The 18,359-nt window shown below is 44.2% G+C and overlaps 1 protein-coding gene and 1 long non-coding RNA gene across 3 annotated transcripts in view; one reads left to right on the top strand and one right to left on the bottom strand.

Moving 5' to 3' along the window:
* The window catches only part of URM1 (ubiquitin related modifier 1), a 30,959-nt gene extending 25,842 nt beyond the window's left edge, over positions 1 to 5,117 (top strand). The window contains exons 4-5 of the mRNA XM_081847822.1: positions 4,176 to 4,224; positions 4,931 to 5,117. Coding sequence (XP_081703948.1) covers positions 4,176 to 4,224; positions 4,931 to 4,999 — 118 coding nt within the window. The 3' untranslated portion in view covers positions 5,000 to 5,117. The remainder of the gene's footprint in view (positions 1 to 4,175; positions 4,225 to 4,930) is intronic.
* A 227-nt stretch (positions 5,118 to 5,344) lies between these two features.
* On the bottom strand, positions 5,345 to 10,004 carry LOC309333859. Of its 2 annotated transcripts, XR_014152715.1 has the most exons (3): positions 9,801 to 10,004; positions 6,318 to 9,380; positions 5,345 to 6,084 (listed from the first exon to the last, which is right to left on the bottom strand). It is a non-coding gene; the product is annotated as an uncharacterized lncRNA (long non-coding RNA). The 2 variants fall into 2 exon arrangements; XR_014152714.1 differs by having other exon boundaries at positions 6,318 to 10,004.
* Positions 10,005 to 18,359: the final 8,355 nt, after the last annotated feature.

Raw genomic sequence — 18,359 nt, 5'->3', positions numbered from 1 at the left:
TGTCCCCTCCACTTGTTTGCCTCCCCCCACCTTAAAAATCAACCAGTATTTAGAGCAGGGACAGCCAGATGTTGTTGGACTACAATCCCCATAGCCCTTTACCATTGGCTTAGGCTGATGGGAGTTGGAGTCGCAACAACTTCTGCAAGACACCATGTTGGCTGTTCCTGATTTAGAGGGATGCTGTGACTCCATTTAGCTGTTGGTGGATTCCTTGTGCTCCATGAAATTGCCTTACTCCATAGTTCTAGGCATGCCTACTCCCACGTAAGGCCCTCTGCATTCACTGGGGTTTGTTCTCATTTACAAGGGGGTACAGCAGGGGTGGGGAACCTCTAGCTCAGGGCCCAAATGGAGCTCCTACCCAGCCAGCGCCAACCCCTCTCCCCAGGGTGCACACACTCCCAGAGTGTATTTTGCTTGGCTGAGATTTGTCCTTTAATTCTGAAGGTGCAATCTGCTTCCTTGGATAGAGAGGAGAGAGGGGAGAGAGTGGTGAGGGTTGGGGTGTAGCCTACTGTACACAGCTGAAAAATGCATTTGTTTCTCCACCCACTTTTGCCTCTGGCCCCACCCACCACTGGCATATGGCCCTTGGAACATTGCTCTAAAGGGAATGCGGCCCTCAGACTAAAAAAAAAAAGCCCCCAACCCCTGGGATATCGCATTGCAGCATTTAGTCACCTTTTCTAAAGCCATCTAGATGGGTGGCCTTTAGCAAATCCTGAGCCAGCAAATGCCTTGTGTGCAGGCTGTGGAATTTCTGCAGATAGCCCTGCTCCCACAGCAGTTCTAGTACGGCAGAAAAAGGAAAATAAACCCCTCATATTATTCTTATGGGCTCGGTCAACCAGCACCCCACTTTAGCATCACATGACGTCCTGTGCTTTCTGCCACCTATGTTCACACAGGCGCCGCCTCTGTCTTTTCAAGACGGAAGTGCTGACTAGCAGAGCCTTCCTGGGAGTCCTCCCCCACCCCCCTGCCATCCTCTAGGAGCAGGGAAGAGCCCTCCTCTGCAGCGAGTGGGGGCGGCTGCGTACTTAACATTCGTCACTGCTCTGTGGTGAGCTGGAGCGTGCGCCAAGTCCCCTGGCAGCGACAATTGTTGGCAGTCAGAAGAGGGGGAATCCCTCTGTCTCTGATCCAAGGCTTCACAGTTGATCCTGGCTGTTTACAGCCATTTAGCGAAGTGGCTGCAGTTGCTCACTCTAGCCGCATTAACCTGCCCCTGTGCTCGATTTGCAGAGAACAGATTTCAATTATGGGACTGGGCTGCGTGGTGTTGAGAAAAAGCTGCCGCTGGTTCACAGCCATCTTTGGGGCAATTTGCCTCTGAATTTGGTCTTCCTTTCCAAGCTTGCAATGGGCAAGTGCCCATCACCTCCATTTTGCAGTTTCTTCCATTTATTTTAATTCATTACACCCCCTCCCCTTCAGAACACTTTGTAGAACAGAAGGGATTATTTTGTGGGAGAAGGGAAAGTGCCATTTCGGTAAGCCCCCACCCCACCCCACCCCCTGCCTCACATACACACAATCCCAAGAGGGCGTTGTAGAGCCAGCAAAAAGACCACTGAAATGGCAAAGAAGCTGGATCACCTTTCTTATGAAGCAATGCAGGGTTGGGGGGGGCGTAATTTGTAGAGGGGGTTAGATTCAGTATTTTGTGGTGGATCATGAGTGTCTGTAAACTGCTTTGGGAAGCTATCTTGGCTGAGAAGTGGTGGCATAAATAAATAAACCTTGAGCCATTTGATGAATTGGGGAAATGATGTATATTTAGCACACAAGCTATACACAAGCATAGGAGCAAGTAATGGTCATTGTTGGATGTATTCTGTGATTACACCATGCCAGCGTGAAATTTGGTATTGAATGCAGATTTCAAGATCCTTAATCTCTGCAGTTGTTTTAAAGACGGAATAGAGCTAGTCTGTGGAACATATGATGTCAAAAAAGCAGGGCATTCTCTTTTTGTGTATCTCTCAAACATTTGCATTGTTATATGCATACTACTAATAGTAGTGCTAATAATAATAATAATAATAATAATAATAGGGAGGTGAAGATAACCTAAGCTTGAAAAATGCTAAGGCAGCATCTAGTTATATCTCATTTGCTGAGCAGGTACTGAGTTTTCAGCAGTAAGCAGATGAGTACATGGCAGAAGAAGGGGAAGGGCCATAGCTCAGTGGCCGAGCATCAACCTTGCATGTAGAAAGTCCCAACTTCAATCTCCAATGGTATCTCTATTTGACAGTAACAGATCATTCCCATCAGTAAGTAGAATTTGTCTTGATGGAGAAATAGTCTGATCAGGTGTAAGGCAGCTTTTCAGATGCTGTACATTTTCAGTCACAACTCTGCAAGCATGAGATCCAGAAACTTCAAAAATAAAAGCTTATACAGTGGTACCTCGGGTTACATAAGATTCAGGTTACAGATGCTTCAGGTTACAGACACTTCAGGTTGCAGACTCCGCTAACCCAGAAATAGTACCTCGGGTTAAGAACTTTGCTTCAGGATGAGAACAGAAATCGTGCAGCAGCAGCAGGAGGAGGCCCCATTAGCTAAAGTGGTACCTCAGGTTAAGAACAGTTTCAGGTTAGGAACAGACCTCCAGAGTGAATTAAGTTCTTAACCTGAGGTACCACTGTATAGTTCTCAGCTACTTAATTGCCTTTTTCTGCATTGCGTTTCAAATTTTGCTCAAAATTGTGCTTGCATTTTGGCAGGCAGCAGACAGCATTCATTCTGTGATCATTCCACTCCCTAAGAATTGGCAGGTGTTAATCTGAAGTTTGGAGTTCTTTATCAATCAAAAGGCTTTTCATCATTTCTGGGAAGAGGAGAATGTATGAACCCAAGCTCTGAAAGTCTTTTGCTCAGAGAGCACAATGACCCAGAGCAAAATCTGGCTTAAATAATGAATATAATGGGAGATGTTTGGCTGTGGCACATGTGAAAATGATATCGGGATGACTTGGTAGTGTTTTAGTTTACTGTTGTTAGCCATATTAAAGTCATTTTGAAGAAATGCAGGATTTTTTTTTCTTTTTAAAATAAGCTTTAACTGCAGTAAATCACAAGCTGAACATGATGCTGAAAAAAGGAAAAGAAAAGTTGAATGTGATTTTAGGCTGTACAGGCAGCTCTCAAGTCACAAGAAGGTAACCAATCTGGTCCTCTCTTTTGGATGCCACACTTTAAGAGGGATGTAGACAAATATCCTTTCAGGAGTTCCAGAGGACTGCAGTAATAGTGCTGTTGCATACTCAGTTAGAGTAGACTCAGAGTTGGATACGACCTGTATGAAAAACAAGTCCAGCAAGGAAATGTTGAATGAACTGGGCATATTTAGCCTAGAGAAGACAAGACTGAGGAGAGATGTGGTGGTGTCATTTCGGCACGAGAGGGCTGTTGTACAGAAGAAGGCAAAGACTAGCTCTAATAGACTTAAGTTACAGGATGACTGATGTGGGCTGAGCATTAGGAGAAGCCTCTTAATTGCAAATTAAGAGTTCAACACTGGAACTAATTTCTTAGAGTTGGACTCTCCCTCACTGCAGACGCTGGACAGGTGATGACTAGGTCTGCTTTGATTGCTCTAGATCTCTGGATTTCCTGCCTCAAGGAAGGGACTTGACCTACAAGACACCCTCTAGATCAGTGGTGTCCAAAGTCCATTTAGGGGGCCTAATCCAGCCCGCCAGTCGGTTTAATCCTGCCCCTGTGGCAATTTATTTACTGGAGTAAAATCCTAAAAAAAGCTGCTCAACAACTGGGGTAAAATCCTAAGAAAAGCTCAACAACTTTGGGGTAAAATCATAAAAAACTGCTCAACAACTTCAATCCTAAAAAAGGTTAACAACTTTGGTTCGCCTTTTGGTCGGCCCTCACAGCCCTTCACTTCATCAAATCTGGCCCTCTTTGAAAAAAGTTTTGACACCACTGCTCTAGATCTATGATTAGTACCTTTCCTAATTGGCCCACCTAGCTCAGTGTAGTCTACATAACTGACTTGCCAGGGTTTCAGGTAGGGAGGTGTCAGGGATCGAACTTGGAGCCTTCTGCATGCAAAGCAGGTGCTCTCGCACTGAGCGGCAGCCCTTCCCCTCCTCCTCCAGAGACTTATTCCCTGTTCTGTCAACAGCTTCTCTGTTTTGTTGCAGGCGGCCTGGAATCTTGGTGCTGATCAATGATGCAGATTGGGAGTTGATGGTTTGTATAGATTCTGCCATTTGGGGATCTTGTTTATTTGGAACTGTGTTGCAAATTCTCTTGCTGACCATTGTTAGAGTGACTGGCTCCCCCTCAACTTCAGGGAGGAAGGAAATGGTGCCTGGATTTCTGATCTTTTGTGTACGACTACCTCAGTTTTGTAATTGTAATGAGATGGTTTTTAGTAGTGTTTTTATGTTTTTTAAATTTTGTGTATGAGCTGCTTCATGCCAAGAAATGTGGTGCATAGACACCAGAACTAAATAAAATATTTTGTGGGATTCCTAGAGGCATTCCTACTACTACTAGTAGTAGTAATAATAATAATAATTTATTAGTGCATCTTGGATTATTATTATTATTAACATTTAAAATTATTAGGATACCTTGAATTTGGCCTGAAAATGAACTGACATCTGACTGGCCGCAGTGCAAAACAGGTTTCTGGTCTAGTTTTGGCTGCTCTTACTATAAAAGCAACAGAAGCTAAAGCATTAAGATGTCAACGTATAGAGCAAGGATGGGGAACATATGTGGCTCTCCAGATCTTGCTAGACTCCAGCTCTCATCATCACTGACTGTTAGCCAGAAAGGCTAATAGAGGTTAAAGTCCAACAACATCTGGAAAGCTGAACACTTCCCATTTCTCATATAAAGTAAATGATACAGAAATCATTCTCATTTTGCTTTCTTTTTCTTCATTCAGGGGGAGCTGGACTATTTGCTCCAAGACCAAGATAACGTTGTTTTCATCTCCACCTTGCATGGTGGTTAGACTGCTGGGAGTATGAAAAAGAATATTTGTGCTGGTGTGCAAAAGGGATTCCTGGCCCAGGCATAAACATTCCTTGCTCTCTTGGCTGTCACCCCAGATCAGAGTTGGTTTCTCATTAGCTCCTTTTCTTTAATGAAGTCTGCCCTTTTGACACTTGGCTCCTCCCACCCAGTGGTTCAGCTCTCGCCTCTTTTGTCCAAGAAGATCGAAATAATTTATGCACTTGGTCACCCTCTTCGCTGCTCCAGGAGGCGCACACCATGGAACAAATGGCTGAAAATGAGCCGCTTTGCACGTGGAACGGCTGAGCTCACTGTGGCTGTCACACTTGTTTGCTGGCTTCTCCTTGGCAGCAGCAGGGGAAGGTCTGTGATCAAAGAGGGGATCTCCTTTTCCTTCCAATCCAAGCCTTGGATCAGGTTGCAGCCATTAACAGTCATTAAGGGATATGGGGGGCATTCAAGGAAGATGGCAGATGCAAGACACCCTCAGCCTATCTGCTCTTGATTTACCATGCATGGATTTCAGTTCGGTTTTAAAAAGTTTTAAAAAGTACCCATCTAGAGCCAGCTCACAAATGGTTACTTTGAATTTTGATGCCTATGAAGTGCACTTTTGCCTGCCTTTTTTAAAGAAAAAGAAACTAGATGACCCTCAGACTCCCTTCCAACTCTACAATTCTATGATGCTCTGATTTTTTTTAATCTTCTGGGGGCACTGCCTGATCCTGTTCTGCATTAACAATAAACACACAAGACGTAACCGGCTGTGTTCTTAGATATACTATTCATTGTATATACTATTCATTGTATCAGTTTGTAAATTTCAACAGAAGTAACTCATAAAGTTCAACAAACAAACAAAGCAGAAGATCCAGTAGATCAGATCATTCTCTAGTCAGTTCATGCATAAGATCCCTTTGACGTACAGTTGTTTATTGTTTGATACTATTTTTGCTGTAAAATGTGTGAGATCATGATATTGTATTTTTTTGCATTACTTAGTGCTTTAACTACTGATGAAGGCCAGTATTCTGAACATCCTTGTCTAGACTCTGTGAAAAGATTTTGTGGAAGTGTAACCACCTTTCATGTGAAAACAAAATAAAAAATAAACAAAATAAAAAAATTCCTTCCAGTAGCACCTTAAAGACCAACTAACTTAGTTCTAGGTATGAGCTTTCGTGTGCATGCACACTTCTTCAGAAAGCTCATACCTAGAACTAACTTAGTTGGTCTTTAAGGTGCTACTGGAAGGAATTTTTTTTATTTTGTTTTGACTATGGCAGACCAACACGGCTACCTATCTGTAACTGCACCTTTCATGTGGATTGTTTGGACTTTATGAACAGACAGGTGGAATAGACACCATTACACAGATGGACCTGTGTAATGCATGAACTGACTGGAGAATGATCTGATCCACTGGGTCTTCTGCTTTGTTCATTTGTTGAACTTTATGAGTTATTTCTGTTGAAATTTACAAATTGATACATTGAATAGTATACCATATTTATCTAAGAACACAGCCGGTTACGTCTCATGTGTTTATTGAGGATGCTTTATGTGACCATAGGTTTGTTTGTTGTTGTTTTGATCCTGTTCTGCAGCAGCAGCTGCATATGCATGCGATTAATTTCCCTTTTCAAATTGTCTGTTCTGTCGCAAAGTTTTGCAATGTGTTTCAGAGACCTGAGTGCTTCATTTGAAGCTGGGTGTTCTGGACTCAGGTTCTGCCTCAGCCATGTACTTACTTCACTGGGTGGCCTTGAGCAAGTTGCTCTCTATGTTAACTTTAGTTCCACATGTGTAAAGTGAGATTTGAAATGATCTACTCTGCAGGATGGTTGTGACAATAAACAATAAAAGTTGTGAAACGATTCTGAGTATAGGAGTAAATGGTACCAATGCTACAGTTCCTGTGATGATTCACAGTTTGCATTGTGTTGGTTGGTGTTGTCTCTGTTTTAATTCTGGGCCAAGGATCTCCTCTGATCTGCAATGTGCTTTGAGGTGGTCCTTGAGATTCTGTTGGAAACAGGAAAACACTTGAGTTTCTTTTGAGCTCTCTCTCACTGCAGAAGGAGCATGCCACTTTTCTGCTTTTAGAGTCTTAAATAAAAACGCTGCTTGCTTCGTCCACAATTCAAGCAACATCAAAAGGACTTGCAGGAAGACCCACGTTGTTGCTTGCTCCAGTTGGCTATGATCTGGGGAAATATGGCCTCTGAAGTACTAGGAAACCAGACTCTTCATCTCCAGTAAAACAACATGACAACGGTTGGCTTAGGTTTCAGCGTAACAGTTGGGATGACTTGTGTGGATGCTTCACTTGGGAAATAGTTGTCTTATTACCCTTGTCTTGTCCATCCTACAGGGACCCCCCAAGTATGGCACCCTCCAGATGTTAAGACTATTGCTCCCATCAGCCATGGCCAGTGGTCAGGGATGATGTGAGTTGTCGTCCAAAACACCTGGAGGGCACTGTCTTGCAGAAAGATAGATTGAGCTGTCTGGGCACTTCTATAGTCCAATCATTCCCTGGGATGCTAGTACTAAATGAAACAACCTGGTTCATGTGTCAAAGTAAACCATAGGTAATGGTTTACCGCTTACACCCCCTTTCCACCCACTTTGCCCCTCCACGGTGGGGCAAAGAATGAAAGAAATCATGATGCATGGCTTAATGTTACATGTGAACTGGAGATTGTGGTTAGTTTCACTAAAACAAACCTCGGCTACAGATTGTGGTTTGGTTTGGTGTAAAAAACCACAATTCCCTGTTCAGGTGTTACACTAAGCCAATGATTTTACCTTGTGCCCCCACATGCTCGGGAGGGAGGGGAAGCTGAACAAACCATTTTGCCATGTCCCATATTTCTGTAAGGTACAAACTGGGCAGTTTTCCTTTACAACACTCTGATGGGCATACACACTGCCCCTTCCCCAGTCATCAAATCCTTGTTTGATGAGCAGGGAGGTAGCTGTTCTGTGCATGTCAGCTTGAGTGCACCTGTGGGAGAGCATGTGCTATAGAGCAGAAGCGAGTGATGGCATGTAGGTTTGTGAGAGAGTGGGGTGGCCACTTCCGCTGCTGGCATCCCTGGAAGGGAAAGGCTCTCAGCACCTCCTACTTTGACTAACAGATAGGGATTATCCTGCAAAGAAAACTACAGCTAGAATTCAATCTTGGAACCTGTTCTTAATGCCTGGTCTTAGCCTCGGGCCATGCGCAGGGTGCCTCTCTTGCTACTATGTAATCTTAATCAGTTTTGTATTTGAAATTTGAGGTATGAGCTTGCAAACCACTCAGCTGCCCTCTCTTCTCCCTCATGCCAAGAACAGCTTCCGTGCATAGCCTCATGATGCAGCTTCAAATCCCTCTTCAAAACATACCTTTTCTGACGGTGCCTTTGACACAACCCCCTTGGTCCACAACTCCTGCTGGAGGTAACCCCATGGTATACGAAACTGAATGCAAATCCTGCCTCCACCTCCCTCTCCTGTGTGTGATTTGCTTCCCATTGTAAGCTGCTTGCGAGCAAAAGACACTCATGTCATAAAGTTCCACACACATGGTAAATAAATAGTTCCAGTTGACCTCCGGCACCTCACCCCAAGTAAACAACTAGCAGAGACATCAGCCTTGAGTTACACATGCTCGTAACAATGGAACAAATTCAGAAATGACAGGCGTTAGAGTGGTTACAGTTATTAATTCTCACTTTATTGTAGTTTTTATAAAGCATTATATACCTCCAGTACAGGGGGGAAAACAAGCATTGTATTTGCCCAAGAGCAAGAGGGCGAGTTAATGGCACAGGATTTGCAGCCTGGATATTTGTTTTCTATGAGCGAAATAAATAAAACTAAGGATCTCCATTGTCAAGCCGTTGTGCATAGAAAATTTTAAAGTAAAGGAAATGGCTTTGTATTTTTGGATTGTGGGAATTTTCCCCTCAAGTTGTAATTTTTGCACAGAAAGCAATTCAGTTTTTGCAAACCACTGGGTACAAAAGGGAGACGTGCAGCTTTGTGGAAGAGCACCTGCTGTGCATGCAGAAGGTCACAGGCTCAATCCTCCAGGTCAGCCTTCCTCAGCCTTGGGTCCCCAGATGCTGGACTACAACTCCCATCATCTGTAGCTAGTGATATAAGAATTAAGAGACCCCAGGTGTATTTTATTTATTTATAATGTTTCAGTGTTTCACTTCAATTGCATTTAACCTTTTCGAATGTATTAGGCTTGATTTTTGTGAGATATGCCTTTGTGAGCCTCTCCTTCCGATGCCGCACTCCATCTCCTTATCTGACCTTGAAAGTGGCACAAATGGCAGAATGAGTTAGTACCAGGGTGCTAAGCAGACATCCGTGGAAGTTTCCTGAAAGATAGATGGAGAAATGTCAGTAAAGACTGGTCATTGACAAGATTGCCAGGGCAACGTGGGACATCAATACCTAAAATGGGCAAAAGGCCTAGGCGCTTCTGGTCAACGCCAAGGGGATAGCAGGGGAAGCAGAGAGCAAGAACACACCGTATGTGTTTTCTATCCTATTACCTGTAAACTTTCCTGATGTGTGTGAATAATATGTCTTGTTAGCTGTGTTTGAACTACTAAACAAGCTTTTGTCCGGAAGTGCCTCGGGGCAGAACTTCTCAACTGGCACATTGAGTTGAGCTCTGTCCTATTGAAATAGAATAGCTAAATAAAATAAATAAAAGTGCCAGGTCCCTAAATCTGGATGCTGGACTTGAAATAGTTTCCTTGGTTCTGTCGTTTATTTAAAAGGTGGTCACTCACCTGGGTAACGGACAGAGGTAGTATAGAGGTAAATTCTTACCACACTAGCAGGACCAGTGGTCAGGGGTTATGGGAGTTGTAGTCCAGCAACATCTGGGACCCAAGGCTGAGAAAGGCTGTTCCAGGTAGTACTAGGACTGCCCCATTTCTGCCTGGAGAGCTGCTGCCAGCCAGTGTAGATAATAATGAGCTGGATGAGCCAGTGGTCTGGAAAGGAGGAAAGGAGGACAGTAGTGTTTAAAGGGAAAGGAAAGGAGGACAGTAGTGTTTAAAGGGGCTGGAGTAGCCCATGCAACAGCTAACCTCAGACTCTTGTGTTTTGCCGAAAAAGAGGTAAGGGGCTTAAAGTGTCTGGAATATGCAGCTGCTGTCATCTGTAGCCCTCTGACCGAAGGATGAGGAACCTGTGGCTTTCCAAATGATGCTGAACTATAACCTGCATCATCCCTGGCTCTTGCTGGGGGGTGTAGTCCCACCTTGGTTCAGCCTTGACTAGGGTTCAACAGTTGAGCTTGGGTCTCCTTTAAATGTTACATTCTCTACAAGCTTGTGATGGGTTGCTGCAGAAGAAGAAGAAGAAGAAGAAGAAGAAGAAGAAGAACAGGAACAGGAACAGGAACAAGAACAAGAACAGCAAAATTCTGAATGGAAAACGGTTTAATGTTTAAGCATCTCAGCCTAGGAATGCTGATACCTGGCTTCAAATTGTGTATTATTTATTGTTGAAGTGAGCTGCTGCTGTTGTGTGTGTTTCTTAAAAAAAGATGAGCCGTTTTGATAATAAATGTGGGACAGTGGGATAAAAATATTTTAAATTAAAAAGCAACTGCCTACTTGCCCTTGAAGCTTTCTGGGTAACTTTCAACTAGTCACTGCATCTTTGAGCCAAGCCTACCACACAAGGTTATTGTGAAGACACAGAAGAGCACATCCTTCACCTAGAGCGCCATGGAAAATGGGGTGGGGGAACATGAATACACTGGTGCAGAACAAGACAAAACCAGATTAATTTTGTGGGTCTCTAGGAAACTTGTAAAGGTAAAGGTACCCCTGCCCGTACGGGCTAGTCGTGTCCGACTCTAAGGTTGCGCGCTCTTCTCACTCAAGAGGCCAGGAGCCGGCGCCGTCCGAAGACATTTCCGGGTCACGTGGCCAGCGTGACGAAGCTGCAGCTGGCAAGCCAGCACCAGCGCCGCACACGGAAACGCCGTTTACCTTCCCGCTATAAAGCGGTACCTATTTATCTACTTGCACTTAGGAGTGCTTTCAAACTGCTAGGTGGGCAGGAGCTGGGACCGAACGACGGGAGCTCACCCCGCCGCGGGGATTCGAACCGCCGACCTTACGATCAGCAAGTCCTAGGCACTGAGGTTTTACCCACAGCGCCACCCGCGTCCCCAGGAAACTTGTACCAGTGCTATAATATTTTTCCACTTCCAGAATTTGAATCTTTCCAGGGAATAATTTTAAGTCCCTTTAAGGAATGGTTAAGGGTTGAGGGTGGCATTGTGGGTTAAACCACAGAGCCTAGGACTTGCCAGTCAGAAGGTCAGCGGTTCAAATCCCTGCGATGGGGTGAGCTCCTGTTGCTCGGTCCCGGCTCCTGCCAACCTAGCAGTTCGAAGGCACATCAAAGTGCAAGTAGATAAATAGGTCCCGCTCCGGCGGGAAGGTAAACGGCGTTTCTGTGCGCTGCTCTGGTTCGCCAGAAGTGGCTTAGTCATGCTGGCCACATGATCTGGAAGCTGTACGCCGGCTCCCTTGGCCAATAAAGTGAGATGAGCACCGCAACCCCAGAGTCAGCCACGACTGGACCTAATGGTCAGGGGTCCCTTTACCCAGTGGCGTAGCGTGGGGGGTGCAGGGGGGGCCGGCCGCACTGGGCGCAACATCTGGGGGTTAGGGTTAGGGGTAGGGTTAGGGGGCGCAAATCCACGAGTTAGGGGGCGCAAATCCACGGGTTAAGGGGCGCAAATTACTTGCCTTGCCCCGGGTGCTGACAACCCACGCTACGCCACTGCCTTTACCTTTTTTTAAGGAATGGTTAGGAAGCCTGTGGCCCTCCAGCTCATTTGACTCCATCATCCCTGACCATTAGTCATGATGGCTAGGACTGATAGGAGTTGGAGTGCAATAACTTCGGGGGGGGGGCACAGATGCCACCATCCCTGCTGTAAAGCAACTGTCAAAGGGCTTGCTTGGGGGAGGGGTGGGACTGCCTAGATAGCTCAGTTGGTTAGAGCATGGTGCTGATAATACCAAGGTTGCAGGTTCAATTCCCATATGGGACAACTGCCTATTCCTGCATTGCAGAGGGTTGGATTAGATAATTAGGTGTCTGTTACCGCAGTGTTTGGCAACTGCAGAGGTACAGAAAATGCACTTTGGTTGGGTTGGTTCAGTGAGGTAAGTTGGAAGGTGATACCAAGATATGCAAGGAGGAGAGAGGATATGGAAAGGATATTTTTACATTTCAGGAGAAAGGACTTAGATGATCAGATTGTCCTGAACTTACTGGTTTGGGGAAATTTTCCAGTGATCAAAAGCACTCCAGCAAAACATCCCTTGTGCTTTATGGCATATACACGTGTATATGCAAATCTTCAAAATAACTGACAGAGGAACCAAGGCCGAAGATAACAGAACAAGTCCTGATGTCTCCATATCCAATGCTGATGGAAGTTGGAGGTGAACAACAGGAAGTGGATGACTTCATCACCCCCACACTGTGTGTGGCAAACAGTCCATAGCGGTTGGTTCCAGACAGTGAGGTGTAAATCTGGTGAAAGTGTGTGTAGGTGCATTCAGTTGAACCCATATGGTAGCCCTATATCTCTGGGATTTGTTTCCAACTGACATCAGGCAAGCCCCAGCCCCACAAATTTTCAAGCAGGTTCTGAAAATCCATCTGTTCTCCACAGCTTTTAGGAAACAATTTTTAAGCTGTTGTTTTTATGTACTGGTGTGTTTTAAGGAACTTTAAATTTGTTTTAAAAAAGAATTAAACTGTGTTTTGAATTTCCATCTATTTATCTATTTATTCCCCCCCCCTCTCTCTCACACACACATATATGGGTTTTGGGGGAGTACACAAAGCTCTTTAACAACTATTACAAATGAATGTCTCATTCAAAGTGACAGTACTTGTTACTACTTGTAATTCAACTGAAGTAACCCTATCACAAACTTCATGTGCATGTATACAGATAGATATGACAGGTTCAATTTAGAGAATGTGCTTTGCTCAAACCTATATCTTTAGCTTTATGCCCCCAAAGAAATTTTAATGTGGGTATAACCTTTCAACTTTTTGTTTATTTATATGTACACCACACACTGCTTATTTTAATAGGCTGTTGTTTTACGCAATAAAACCATTCATTTAGTGTCCAGTCCTAACCCCAGTTACCTGGGGCAGGGCTCCCCTGAATTCAATAGGACTTGCTTCTAAGTAGACATGGTTACGACTGCACTACTAACGCATCAGTGAAACTGATTTCAAAAGTAAGTTCTTGGGGACAGGAACTGCAGTGTATGTCAAGACCCACAGATACCTTGGTTCTCTCCCCTTTCATAAACAGTGGGTTCTTTCTGTTCCAAACTGGTATCCTAAGTTACTGAATATCAAGCTAAAATATATGTTCTGAAATTCCTCTTAATAAGAACCAAAGAGGAACTGAAACATGGCGCTTACTGGTGCCACAATACTAATAGGACTTGATCTTATTTGACACAATTACAAAATGATACATGATCAGATAACAAGACAGTCCTTGAACCGTTGCTGCCTAATAAAATATCAAGCACTGTTTTAAAAAAAGCAACAAGTTCACTTACTACTATGTATTACACCTGTTATTCCAAAAGCATTTGATGATCTTCCAAGTGCATTCAGAGGAACTGATCTCACCCACCTTGCATCCTGTTATATACTGGTGTTAGAATCCCCCAAACATAATTTAATTCATTTATATTAGAATCTGCCCAAACATTATTGGAACCGTTTTTCAACTGGAACCTTCTTATCCAAATTTCCAATAATTCTTGGTAGTCAATTTTGCTATGCCTCTTCAGTTTGTATTCACTGGGTGCTTCCGTCTCTCACATGCTATATCCGGCAGTAACCAAGAAGTGTGTGGCTAGTCCTCCCAGCCCCTATGATGCTTCATCTCCAACAATATATTGTACACAGATCCCTGGACGTTCCTCTCAATTACACCAAGCTGTCTATCACTTTTCAAGCAGAGAGAAACAGATTATTTCAACTTTTGCTTAGTTTTTGCTATTCAGGGCATACCTACCATCTGAAGAGTAATTTAGCTTGTGACAAAACACTCGAGTTATCTGGGGGAAGAGATAAGTTTAGCATATAAAACCAATTTCCCATGGTGTTATAATACAACCACCAAGGTCTCTATTCCATATGAGCCTTAGTCCGCATGTATTGCAGAATGAGGTTGTGGATTTCTGAGTGTCAACTGTACCACAGCAGGTGGGCAGGTTCCCTATTTAAACATGTAAAAACACACACACACACCTCTCACTGCAAGTAGAAGACTAGCATTTCCGGGAGCTAGATGGACCTCAAAGCTGTCTAAAACATATATTGTGGCAGGGAGTTCCATAAATTAATAGGTGCATTATGAATGCTATGAAGGGTGAGGACGCAAATAAGATTAAGAAGTAATTAAATTATTGCTGGGTTTGGACACAGAGTAAGAGAGGACTTCACTTCATTTAACATACACAAGAAGAGATCCTGATGATAGTGAATTGTGTTACTGCACTTTTTTTAATGGGTGCGGTTTCCCTGTAATACCCCCCCCATTAACTGGATTCTTAAGAGCCATAAAACTGTTGTGGGTACAATGGGGATATCTGCAACTACTTATTGGCATAGAACTGTTTATTGGGGGCGTGGGGAAGAGAGCATTTATAATCTGCCTACATGTACATGGTTGGAAATACATGAGCCACAGTTGTGGATGTGTGTTGTCAACTCTAACTCAGATAATTATATCTCTCTCTCTCTCTCTCTCACACACACACACACACACGTGCATACAGACCCCAGGATCAAGCTTTACCCTGCACTGTGAGGACTCAGTCAGCCCTGAGCAAGAATATATCTTTGTAAGTTTCAGGTACTGATACACTCTCTCTCTCTCTCTCTCTCTCTCTCTCTCTCTCTCTCTCTCACACACACACACACACACACACACACACACAAAGACACACACCACGTTCCTCTAGGGTGATTTAAATCAAGGTATGTGTGTACATGTGTCACAGAGAAAAGATAATTCTAGGGTTTATGAGGCTTTTTTTAGTCCTGACAGAGCACAGGGGAAGCTACATAGGTTGGAAATTCCCACTTCTGAACTACATCAAAGGGACCAGAAGTGTGTGTGTGTGTGTGTGTGTGTGTGTCCTCCCAACATTGCAACACAGTATGATCACCCTAATTTTGTTAACTTCTCCCTTCTGCATCCTACCCCGGTTTTCACTGGTTGCAAAAGATGGCTAGATTGCAATGTTAAAAAAACAAAGGCATGTGCAACAAAGGGATTTGATGAGAGAGGGGAGAGGGGCACAGACACACGGACACACGCACGCACGCACACACACACACACACACACACACAGCATCTGTTCTGTGGCCTAGGACTGCTCCCCATTCTCCTGTGGGGTTATATGGGACTGTGAGGCAACCTGACTTTTCATAAGTGACACAGGCACAGGTACAGGACTAATGGCTATACTGGGTGACCTGCTCTATGGGCTCTTGGGTTTGGGGGAGATAAGTGTTGAATGGGGAGGGTTTGGGGGCAGAGGCTATAACAGAAATTCTATAATATATTTGTCCTGTGCTGCTCAGGGCCTGATTTTGATAGCAAGATTTCAGGTGATGGAGGTGCATGGTTTCTCGTTTCTCCCTTTATTCCTGCTCTGAGACTTTGGCATGGCGGGAAAGGACCGATAAAAACTCCAAATAACTTAAAGCAACAGGATGCTAAACAGAGGGCCCTAAAATCTGAGGGCTAAAGGAATGTTATGAGGCTAGGATGGCATGGGTTTATAAGGAGGCTAAGCCTCTCTTATGGGGTTCCAGGAGAGAATGGAGACTTTGTCCTATAAATTAAGTCACCCCACAAAACACCCTTAGGCTTCAGTCCTCTGCCCACTCACCTGGAAGTAAATCCCATTGATATACAGATGGACAGGATTTCCCTGTTAGAGGCTGTATTGGTAGATGTTTTACTTCTTCTTGCACTGAAGCCTTGTCTGTTTCATGGGTTTAGCAGCTGGAAGACTGATGTGTCTCATCTGTGAAATGGCTGCATCAAACTTGGAGGCAGTCTTCAGTAAAAGACTATTATCTTAAAAGCAGACACATTTTTGGACTTTTTCTAACTCACCACCACCTCCTTGCACAAATGCACGACACAAAATGTGTGTCTTAGGTTCCCACGCCAACACCACCGTCCACCTCCAACCTGGTTTTCATCACAGAATGACTCCCCAACCCTTCTCAGGATCACCAGCCCTATTTATTCACTGTGAGGTGAAGTCTGACTTCTACAAAACCTGCAGAGTTAAAATATAAGCAGTTCATAGCCTCGGGGAGAGAGGAGCATTTCTAGAAGCTGGAAGCTCTAGAAAATGGAGATCTAGAAAATGGTGGGGAGATCCAGATGCGTTGCTTTTGGAAGGGCCAGGGACCGTTGCAAAGCCTCCCCCTCCCTTGTATGTGCGACTCTTTCTAGTTCCCAGAGCGTGGACCTTTTGAAACCACGTGGCGACACCTTCTTCCTCATCCCTTCCAGGTACTGCCAGCCAGCAACTGTCTCGGTTTTTCCCCTCAGTCATCACATCAACATTACATCACTAAGGGAAGAGGATCCGCGGGTCCTGGCTGGCCCCTACCACCTTGGTGGCCTGCACCAGATAAAACTGCAACGGAACACCTAAATAGGCGCTCCAGAACAAAACAATTTCCAAAAGGCGTTCGTCCCTGGCAATGACGGAAGGAGACCTCATTTCGATTGCTGTCAGAATATTATCTCTCTCTCTCTCCACCTCTACATAGGAAGGAAGAATCAAAGATGGGAGAATTTGGGGGTATGGAGCGATGTTTTGTTCCTTCTAATCTACGTGGGGCGCCAACCACATTCATGTTTATATTACATTTTTAAGCACCTCAAACTCATCTTCCAAAAAAAGATAAAATAAAATCGAAACAATCCGGGCGCTGCTCTCTGCTCCAATTTGCAAGACTTCACACACGCGCTTAATCCGGGAGTTACTCAAATTCATCCACGGAGGGAAATTTCAAGATGCACCGTACGCTGCCTGGCTACCGTTTCTACTACCTGAACGTTGCGCCCAGTTCATTCTGCCCATCTCTTTCTTTCTTTCCTTCCTTCCCTTCTTAAAATAATAATAATTTTAAAATCCCATTGAATTTCAAACCAATGGCTTCATTTTTTTTTTTTTTTAAATCGACTTTCAAAAAATCCGGTACCTTATTTCTTTTAACAGAGAAAAGAATTTAAAAAAATCAATGGGAAATTAGTCTAAATTCTTTATTCAGGTTCAGAACAATTAAATGAAAATTAAGCAAAGAAGGAAAACATACGAATACACACACACGGAAACGATATCTAAATTCTGCTTCAATGTCTTTTTTTTTTCCAACAAGGGAAAATCTCTTGCTATAAAGCAGATATTTTAACCGCTCAAACTGTCGGGCTTTTCGGGGGCATCCTGTAGTCAGCTGAAGAACAAGCGATCATAAAATAACTCCACACCTATTTCATTGCGAAATCGCTGGTCCCAACTTTTGAGACATTCCAGTTCCAGAGAAGAGAGCAGTTTAAGAGGCAAATATTACCTTGCTTGCCGTAGACCCGAAGGAGCTCATTCGGACGCCGTTCTGCCTCTCGGAAGGCCGACGCGAGCGAGTTGACGATGAAGTTGAAGACTCGGCCACAGATGTCCAGACACAATTCTTGGTTAGTATTCCTGAACAAGAATTGCGTTTGGACAATCAGAAGCAAAGGTTCCAGGATCTCTCCGTGTTTTGTGTTGACATCTCTCTTGCGAGGGGAGAAATAAACCAACCCAAGCAGCAGCAACAAGCAAACCAAAATAGTTCTTTTCCTAGGGAAAAATGCAGTGTGCCCAAACTGCCCTCTCGGCCACAGCTGCCCTCCTCCTCGGTCCTCTCTCTTTATCTCTTTCTCTCCCTCCCTCCTTCTCCCACTTCTCTCCTCCTACTTTCTGCCTCTCGCGTCGTTTCCTCCTTTCTCACTTTTCATCTAATTCGCCAGATCGTTTTGCGGGGGGGCGAGGGGGGAGGGATGAAAACGCATTTTAGGGGATCCACCCCTTCTAAGCTTCTGCTGTTCTGCTGTTTAGCAGTAAAACCGACTAGGCTTTTAAAATAAGAACGCCCAAGTTGTGTGCTTAAGTGATAAAATAAAAGGGATTGCGTGTGAGTGAGGGAGTGGGTCTCGCATTCCCTTCCACACATAAACCCCACAGAAGATTTGAAGA

The sequence above is a fragment of the Podarcis erhardii genome, assembly GCF_964252035.2.
Source record: "Podarcis erhardii genome assembly, chromosome: Z".
NCBI lineage: Eukaryota > Metazoa > Chordata > Lepidosauria > Squamata > Lacertidae > Podarcis > Podarcis erhardii.
The sequence above is the reverse complement of the archived record's forward strand: the minus strand, read 5'-3'. Positions and strand labels throughout refer to the sequence as shown.